General features: G+C 39.7%; 1 protein-coding gene across 1 annotated transcript; it reads left to right on the plus strand.

The window, feature by feature from the left end:
* The first annotated feature begins 233 nt into the window (after nucleotides 1-233).
* LOC124866220 (meiotic recombination protein REC8 homolog) lies at nucleotides 234-9,794 on the plus strand. Its single transcript, XM_047361915.1, has 17 exons — nucleotides 234-342; nucleotides 1,345-1,413; nucleotides 1,867-2,009; nucleotides 2,086-2,161; nucleotides 2,240-2,360; nucleotides 2,438-2,525; nucleotides 3,197-3,264; nucleotides 3,337-3,415; nucleotides 3,505-3,598; nucleotides 3,686-3,860; nucleotides 5,738-5,930; nucleotides 6,085-6,266; nucleotides 6,354-6,396; nucleotides 7,366-7,450; nucleotides 7,549-7,629; nucleotides 7,726-7,832; nucleotides 9,326-9,794. The coding sequence occupies exons 1-17, from the start codon at nucleotides 287-289 to the stop codon at nucleotides 9,427-9,429; spliced, it is 1,764 nt and encodes a 587-aa protein (XP_047217871.1). The 5' UTR covers nucleotides 234-286; the 3' UTR covers nucleotides 9,430-9,794.
* The last annotated feature ends 4 nt before the right edge of the window (nucleotides 9,795-9,798 follow it).

The raw sequence follows: 9,798 nt of genomic DNA on the forward strand, positions 1-9,798 counted from the left end.
TTGGATTTTAGTCTTATAAAAGTCTCTAACTCAATAAAAATACGTAATATTTTCCAGGTTGTTGGTAGCTCCTGTTTCTAGATATGACTGTAAAAGTCCAAGTCAATCCCTCTCAATTTATCCAACAGGGGAGGGAGTTTATACAGGATTCACCAATCAGCTCGTCTCAATCTGAAAAAAAACAAACATTTGTCCTCAGTCAAAGCCTCAACCTGCAAACCCAGAACAGAAGCTGTTCTCCTTTGGTGGTTTTGGCTGTTTTTTGGTTTTCTGGAACATTTTTAGCATGTTTTACTACCCGGCTGTTTTAAACCGTCAATCAGGATGTTTCGCTACGATCTGGTGAGTAAAAATCTTTTAAAGTCTTCCATCAGTCCAGTGATGACATTCTCAACCACTGGAATTATAATATCGACAAGTATGTTCTCACAGAATCTGTGTTTCTACAACTTTTTCAATTATTTTTGAGGCTAGAATTAAATAAAAATCATCCCTAAATGTGAAAAAATCAGATTTATAGTTTTAAAGGGATTTAAACTCAGACTTTGTCATTACAAAAGAAAAATCTTTTTTAAAAAGGCAGTTTTGAAAATGATCTCACAAAATTAAAAGATATTCAATACATTTTTATTTCTTTTACAAATTAAAAAAACTTTAACAAATGTTCATATTTAAATCTAGCATCTTTTCCATTTAAAGGCAAATTATCTGCACAGAGTTGCCATGTTTTTTTTAATGTCTTTTGAACTAAATAAAGAGATGGCAGAGTGCAGGTGCAACTTTAGGTAAAAAGAAAACACGCTTTCAAGTCAAAACAGGCAGTGTTTGAAGTGCCCTTAATCAAATGTAAGATTTCTGGAGATAAAAGACAGCGGATTCCCACAGGTGCTCTTCAGTTGTGGAATTTTAATTTTTTTTAAAGGTTTTAGGCCAGTTTTAATTATAATTTTAAACTTAAAGACGATATTGTCCCCTAAAGTTTTAAGTGGTAGTGAAGAAATGAAGTTTTTCTATTATGTAAAATCTTTCTTTTGAAAGGATATTTTTATGGTGAATGGTGACAGGATGCTGTAGAAGTCCCTAAATAATTTAAATGAAGACACACAGAAGAGATAAAAATTAAAATCTAATACTAATCATTTGAAAATTTGTTTAATTTCTTTGTTTGACCTAAATTGTCATTAAATGAAGCATATTAAATATGGGTGGGTTTATTATTGGGTGTCTTCTTCAAATGCTAACCTGTTTATTATGGTTTTCTTGTGCAGTTTTACAAGTTGCTCAGTCTTCTTTTCTTAATTCAGTACTGAATGAAAGCACAATCATGCTCTGTGTGCATTTCAGGCTGGTTGCCACAAAAGGCATCAAAGTTACACGCAAGGATTTCCTGAAAGTCAATGTGAAAATGACTTGGTAAGTATTCATTCCCATAGCCATTTGTTATATTTTAACTGTCATTAACAGGTATAACTGTCATTATACCTGTTGCACCATCCATGCACAAGGTAATTCAAAGTAATTTACAGGGAAAAAATGGAAAACAAAGTTGTATTAAGATGAGAAATACATAAAAAATACTAAAAATTGAAGAGTGCAAATTTGCGCATCTAAAACACGTACAGTAAACTGCTTATTACTGTCATTCAGTGTTTTATAGACAAATACGATTTTCAAATATAACATTGTAGATGGGTATTTAAAGTAGTGATTCGGCAACAAAGCCTTGAGGAACCCCACAATTGATCTTCAGCCAGATATATAATCATCAAGTGACACACAGTGGTCCCAGTCTCTCAAATCAAATTTAAACCACCTGGACCCACTACCAGAAGACTGATGATATTAACAAAGTTGATGGTCTGGCAGCGATGACATCATGAGCTACGTGCTGGAGCGGGTCGCCCCACCTCAACCAGGTCTTCCACGACCCCGCTTCTCCCTCTACCTCTCCTCACAGCTGCAGTACGGCGTGGTCTTGGTCTACCACCGGCAGTGTACCATCCTTCTGGGTAAGAAAAGCTTTAAAACACTGCGAGACGTTTCCACAAAAGTGATGGCGCTCATGACAGACCTGTTCCCTTTCAGAAGAACTTCAGTTCATTGTGGGCCAGCTATTGAAACAAAGGAGCTTGCAGAAAATTGATTTGGACGACCACAGCAGGTATGAACATTTGCTTTAATATATAAAAAAATAAATCTTTCCTTTTTTCTGCTTTTGAGCCTCCTTTTTTCCTTCAAGGCAAACTGGAGTCCTGCCTGATGCACTGTCTCTGATGGAGGACACCGAAGGAGCTCCTGATCCTTTATTTGGAGTAATGCTCCTTAAGGACATGGTCCCCAGCCCCAGTTTGCTGATAGAGGTATTGACGGACAGTAAGATCGCACCGAGCAGATATTTGTAGGTGAGGATAACGGTGTCTTCTACCTTTTCTATCAGATGAGTCGTGAATATCTGAGAGAAGCCTCCCCTGAGTGTCATGAACTGACCAGCCCAGCTGCTTCTGTTGCTCCAGAGCTGGGACCTGGTAGGATGATTTTATGTGCTGTAATTATGTGCCATTTATGTATGACTAGAATGTGAGATGTGTAATCTAGAGAGGGGCGAAAAAAACATTTGTTTAACGTAAAAGTGTTGAAATTAGAAATCCTTCTATTTCAAAAAGTAACTTCCTTCTCAAAAGAAAGAAAAAGCGTAAAAAGTCATCATAAGACTGCCTGTGGGTGTTTAATATCAGACTCAAGTAGTGTAACTTAAAACTGAAGGAAATGCCTTTTTTTAAACTTTTTATAAAATGTAACTTTAAAAGAAATGCTCTCTGGTGAGGAATAAATTAGGGCGCCCCCATCCATCATTCCCAAGATGCGTCAAAAAGCCTCCAAAGACGCTAAAATATCATCATGGCACCTACAGAAGACTTATTCTTCTGTCGATATGAAAATGCACCACTGCACCATCCAAAAGACTACACATGTTTATAGATCAGTAATATAGATCAGAGATAAACTCTGTTAGCAGCTCAGCTTAACAAGCAATTCTCATAATTAACTTGTGGTTAATGCTGCAAAGCCAGGAAGCGTTTCTCTCAGCAGAGACGGGCACCTTTCCCACACCCTCCAACATCTCTTTTTCCCTGCTGTCTTCACTAGATTGTGTGACAGCTTTATTTAATTAAACCATGACTTGTGTTTTCCTCAGGCATTACTGCATCTCCAGAAACCATCACTCTGAAAGAGACGGAGTCTGTTGCCATCCCTGCTGCAGAGGTACGGCTGCTGGCTGAAAAACAATTAAAAATGCCTCCAGTTTGAGTCTCACAGCCTTCTTCTCACATGTAGTTTGAGGATGAGGACTTTACTGATCACCTACCACAAACTATTGATTTCCTCTTGGAGCAAGCCGATCACTTTCCAGAAGGTTTGCAACATTAGAAGATTCTTTTTTCTTTCCTGGCTTTAGTTTTAGGTACCAAAAGCTTAAAGTAGGAAATGTTGTGTTGTCAACAGGAGGTTGGGAGTTACCACCAGAAGAGATGAGAGGGTCGGAGAGGGAAGAAAGAGAGCAGGAGAAGATCAAGGATATGACAGGATCCACCACGGAGTAACTTCTACCTCCTCACATACAAACACAGAAAAGAACAAGCAAACACCGATCGACTGACTTTTTTTCCTTTTTAATCTATGTCAGACTGCAGCCAACCACCGTCTCCAGTGAGGGTCCTGAGCTGCTGCCTCAGGAAGAGCAGGCTCCAGCTGTGGAAATACCCTCACCTCCCAGAGACCAGCTCACCCCGGTCTCTGCGCCCAGCCTCCCCTCACCGCCTTCTGCAACGAGGGGACGACTCGGGAGCCCAGAGTCAGAGGTGCACTCCCTCCTTTTTTTGTCATTTTTCTAAGAAGCAAAATTTCGACCTGAAACAGCTCATGATTGTGTGATATAATCTATCTATACCTTTAAATTCGGCATCCCAAACCAGTCCTCGGTTTTACAGGCTGGCTTTCTCCCAAGGAAACTAAATTTAGGTGTGCATGGTAAAATGATTCCCTGCAACAGACCTGCTTATTTCAAACTTTTTCACTTTATGCAATTAATATCTCCCACTCTCTCTCTATCTAACAATAATAATTAGCCAGCATTCTTTTATGTCTCTGTGTCAGTTATTTGAACATTTCCTGATTTTGCTTTAATTTTGATCCATTGAATTATACAAACAGCCATTCATTAAACTCGACTAAATAAAGCAAGAGAGTCTTATATCCCATTTTAGTTGTTGAGAATGGAATAAAAACATTTCTAGAGGAAGAAAATGGATAACAATCTAAATCTTAAGATATCAAGTGCCTTTATTTTAATAGAAAGTCTATAAAATCAGACTACTTTGGTTGTCTCATTAAAACATTGTGCATTTATTTCATTGTTGAGCAGGAAAAAAAAAAAACTCACAATAATATTGTACTGCAATTTTAACAGAAACAAAGTAAATCTTTCGTGTCCCGCCAGTACTTTAAACATGAAAATTCTGGCCCGCTTGGCAAAAACACTGGACACCACTGAGTGTTTGTCTATTTGAGCTGCCCTATTTTTACACTTACTGAAGATCAGGACTGCAACTATTGATAATTTTGCTAATCGATTAATCTGTCAACTATTTTTTCAATTAACTGATTAATAATCGTGTAACAAAAGGTGCTTAAGGGGAGTTTTTTTACAGGTTTTGAACCAGTTGAAGCTAACCCACTTCAGTTCTGTATAGAGCATATTTACAGACAATGGTTTTTCATCTTAAATACGAAATGTATATATTTTTTGCACACTTTTGGCCTAATTACTGCTCTGAGTGGGTTGTTCTTTCAGCAAAAAGGCACATTGTAGAGTCTATACACTCCAGTTAACAGTTATTCGATTACTAAATTACTTGACCATTATTTCAATAATTGATTAATCCGTTCAACTGTTACCGGCCCTGCTGAAGATGAAGGAATCCAATGCACAGTCAAGCAATCAAAATCCCCCCAAAAAAGATCAGAGTACTTCAGAGACTGCCTAGATGTCTTTAATTTCAACATATAATGATACATTTACATGTAACTGCATGAGGGAAGCTAATGCAGAAATAAAAATGTGGGTTTTAACAAGTTGTTCCAGCTTCCATCTATATAGAGTGTTCAGTTCTTCTTTTGGCGGCTACCTTAGAGGTCGCGACAGCAGATAATCTTCCTCCATCTCACCCCATCTGTAGTGTCCTCCTCTGGTATATCAGTCCCCAGTTCTACAGGGGCACTGGCCCCTGTTGGCCCCTGTCTAGAACAGACTATGCAAAGGTCCAATTCATATCCAGTTAAATCGGTCCAGATGCAGTTGGTAAAAATGTATCTAAGGAAGCCCAGCTTATTGCTTTGCAGCAGCTCCTCCTTTTGAGCAAGCATTTGGCGACAGTGTCGTCCTTCATGAGATACATGAACTTTCTCTGAGATCTTCCTCTTTTCCTCCTCCCTGGCAGCTCCATGTTCAACTTGCTTCATGCAACATATCCACCATCCTTCCTCTGCGCATGTCCAAACCATCTTAGCCTTCCCTGTCTAACTTTTTCTGCAAACAGCTCATCTTTGCATCATCTTGTCTTTTTATGACATAGCAGATCTTCCTTCCCCCCTTGGCACCATCTCCCATCAAGAACCATCCCTCTCTTGCATGCTCATGATTTTTTCAACTAATTTTCCACGCTGTTTGCTCCACCAGGAGGTCCAACCAGAGGTGAAAAGACGGAGGAGGAGGCAGCTGGCCTTCTTTGATCCAGAGACACAGCTCTCTGAGAAGGACCAGCAGCAGCAGATTGAAAACCCTCTAACCGAGACCAGACCCCCGCCCCTTTTCCTGCCTCCCTCTCATAGGATCGTACCTGCCGCCGAGCTCCTCAGCAATCCCTGCAGCTGTCAGTGAAGCACTCTTCCACCATCGCATCTAACTGATAATATCCAACACTTACTGACAAAATGTGTCCTTCATGTGACTTTCCTGAAAATTATGATAATTACGAAACTAATTATGAAACTGATCATGAAGTTTAAGCCTTTTTATCCTTCCAGTCTTGCCCGAAGAGATTCAGTGTCTGTGGAGACGGACTGCAGCCATAATGCCGCTGTTGGGGTCTGACCTCCAGGTGGGGGAGAGAGGGCCCGAGTCCACCGACTCAGAGAGGGAGAGAGAGTGGGAGATGATGGAGGTGGCGGAAAGAGAGGAGCAGAGACTCAAGGAGATTCCCACAGAGGTGTGGCCAAGTGTTTCTTGCAATGTACTAACAAAATAAAAATGTTTAAGGAGTTTTGAAGTAATGTGCGTCTGTGTTTGAATGCAGGTCCAGAGAGAAATGGTGGAATCTGAGATGCTGGAACTTTCAGGTAAAATTTAGAAGAAAATTTCAGGAGCCAATCAGACAGTATTGTGAGAACTTTTTTGCCCCCTTAAAGGTTTCTTCTGTTTTTGCTTTTTTGTAAATTTTTTAGATCATCAAACAAATTTCAGTATCAGAACAAATGAACCTGAGTAGCAAATACAGAGGAGGTGTTTTCTACAGAATCTGAAAACCACTTAAATAGAACCTGTCTGCCAACATGAAGTCGTCCAGTTAAGGTCAGACTGGACAAAATCACATTTGTGGGAGTTCCAGGGGCCAAAACCACTGCTGACCCAAAAGAACTTGAAGGCCTGTTTCACATTTACTAAAAAATGATCCCCAAGACTTCCGGAAAAATGTTCTGTGGACCGAGGAGACACATTTTGGAAAGTGTATGTCCTGTTATATCTGGTGTAAAACTAAAACAGCATTTCAGGAAGTAAAATCATCATAACGGCAGTTAAACATGGTGTTGATAGTATGATGGTCTGGAGATGCTTTGCTCCATCAGAACCTGTAACTTGTTGTAATTGATAGAATCAATTATGCGGCAGGACAATGATCTGAGGCATACCAGCACGTCTACCTTTGAATGGCCTAGTCAAACTCTGGACCTAAATTGTATGGAAGTCCTCTAACACGACCTTAAACAAGCTGTTAATGCTTGGAAACTCTCCAGTGTGGCAGAATTTAAATAATTCTGCAAAGAGGAGTGGGCTAAAAATACTCCACAAAGATGTAAAAGATGTCCAGTTGTTGCTAATGGGTGGCATACCTACGTTTAGGTTTCTATTTTCTTTTTCACATAGAGCCAGGTTGGTTATCATTGTAAACTGCCTTTTGTATTAAATACTGTTTTCCAAAGCACTGTAGATCTTAGGACCAAGTCAAAGGGCATGATCGGCATATTTATGGCGCGAGGTAGTCAACGCCTGACAGTTAAAGATCTTCTCATGTGTTTGTTTGAGTACAGCTGATGATTCACTGCCTCTGGAGGCGTCTGACCAAAAGGAGGTTTCTCGAGAGATTTCTCCTCTGTACACATCCGAGAGAGAAGGGTGGGTGACAAGAAACCTCTGTGTGTTTCTGTTGGTGGCGTCAAACTGGGATTTGCAGGGTCACGCTTTAACACATGTTCTCCTGTGTGTGTTTACAGGTCCACATTTTCCACTGTGTTGCAGGACATCCCAGAGATGGTGGACGAGATGATGGAGAGGGTAGCAGCAGAATCCCCTCGGTAAGCTTCTCTGGCCTAATAAAGGCTCAAGGAATTGTGTCCTTGTTAAGATTTGACGTTGGAGCAGCTTTGTTTCTTGTGTTTATGTGTTCCCAGGTTGTTGCCAGAGCTGATGGAGCGGGAGGAGTCCGTGGTTTTTCAGTCACTTTTACCACCTGAGGTCAACCGTAGAACTGTCAGCAGCATTTTTCACAGGCTGCTGGGTGAGGAGTTGCCATTTTCCACTTCAAATCTCCCATCACTCATGTTGAAGTTGAGTTTATTTTACAGCATCAACACTAGGAAGGCTTTTCTGATCAATATGTGGTGTCTGAGTAATGACAACACAGTTTGCAAAAAGCTCATGAGCTTCAAATAGTGACTAGGACCAATGTAATAGTGCATGCCTGAACCCAGTAACACCAGCTCACAGTTTGTTGTAGTTCAGAGCAAGATCTGCTGTTCAAGCAAAGTTTCGGGCTCATTTTTTTTATATGATTCTAATTTTCCCGATAATGAACCGAATTTAATGTACAGTCAAATGTAATGTACATCAATAATCAAAAGCCAAGAGTGACTATGACATTCCTTCTTCACATTCTGTTCATCATCATCAGGAAAATTAGAATCGTTTAAAAAATGAGCCCGAAACTCTCCAAAAACTTTTAAAATGTTCACCAGGATTGAGATCAGGGCTTTTTCAGAAGCCTAATATTAGTTAGCTTCATCTATTCCAAAACTGGTTTGGATGTGTGGCAGGGATCAGTGTCCTGTTGGAAGCCAAATGTCTCCACGTTTCAAACATCTGACCTAAACTGTCACCTTCAGAGAAAAGTACATTGTTTAAGAGGTTCATGAACTCACCAGGAACCCCTAACTGGACACTGCTTGAACACCAGTGTCACTGTTCACAGTTTAACATCAACATGGACTGAGAGGGTGCGGAGGAAGAAAAAATGCCAATGCTTCAAAACTGAAACTGTCAAGCTCAGCAAAACAATTGCACCTGCCCACCTATATAAGCAAAGGACCATATTGCCAGACAAGAGGAACATTGAACCAGTTGACCACAATAACAAAACCTATCTTTGAATAGGTCAAAGAAAGGCTTTCAAATGTAAGAGCAGGGTAATATGCGTCAAGCATGGTGGTGGTAGCATCATGCCATGGGGGCTGTTTTGCTACCAGTTGTGGTGATGCGTTGGAGAAGGCGTATGAACAATATAGATGGAGGACTACCTCCAAATTCTGTAACCTTATCTCAGATCAACATCAGGAGTTTGAAATGGAGTTCCCAAAGCTGCAACTTTGACCCTGTTGTGGTCCAGCCAGATTTTAGCTTGAAATTTGGATAAAGCAACAAGAAGAAATGGGTGGTCATGCTGCAAATGATTAAGACCTGTATGTGGATATTTAAGCATGTATGTATGATTTTAACCATGTGTGAAACAAAGAAAATGCGCCATATTCAGACTTGTCCCACTGCTGAATATCTTATTCCACCCTGAAAAACGAACGGTTCCAATAAACCATGAAACACCTTAAATTAATGGGACATTCAAGCCCATGATGGGTGTATGTAAACCTCTGAGCTGAACTGTAAATGAAAACAAATCAAAGGAAAAAATAAGTTCAGAGATTCTGAAGAATTTTGCACATATTATTCAGAGATAACACCCAAAACCTAAAACTGACATGTGACTTTGTTTGTTTGCAGAGAATTTATCCTACAGGAGGATTTGTGCTGAGCAGGAAGAGCCTTATGGAGACATCATGATCTCCCCTGGAGTCAACTATGAGGAGATGAATCTGCCTTTGTAATCTGCTCACAGTTGGAACTCTGACCATTTCTGAGTTCACTTTTCTACCCAATCATTCTGTATTCATCAATATCAATTTTAAAAGTTGCATGATTTCCAATGTATCACTTTATAATGTATTATTTTAATGGCTCTTTGTGTTTTAAAAGCTTTTTTCATATATTTTGTTATTTAGCAAAGGAAGATTTGCATCAGTTTTGCTTGTTTCAGATGGTCATCGCAGGTTTTATTAACTTTATGGGATGTAAAATGAATACTACATTTGAATGTATTGTTACAGTGCTAATATTTGTAATCAATTGGACCCATGTAGTTCCAATAAAACCCGTGTTCTGTGTTCTTTTGAAAATAAAACCTTTTCTGTTAGATT

Source organism: Girardinichthys multiradiatus, chromosome 3 (assembly GCF_021462225.1).
Source record: "Girardinichthys multiradiatus isolate DD_20200921_A chromosome 3, DD_fGirMul_XY1, whole genome shotgun sequence".
NCBI classification, from domain to species: domain Eukaryota; kingdom Metazoa; phylum Chordata; class Actinopteri; order Cyprinodontiformes; family Goodeidae; genus Girardinichthys; species Girardinichthys multiradiatus.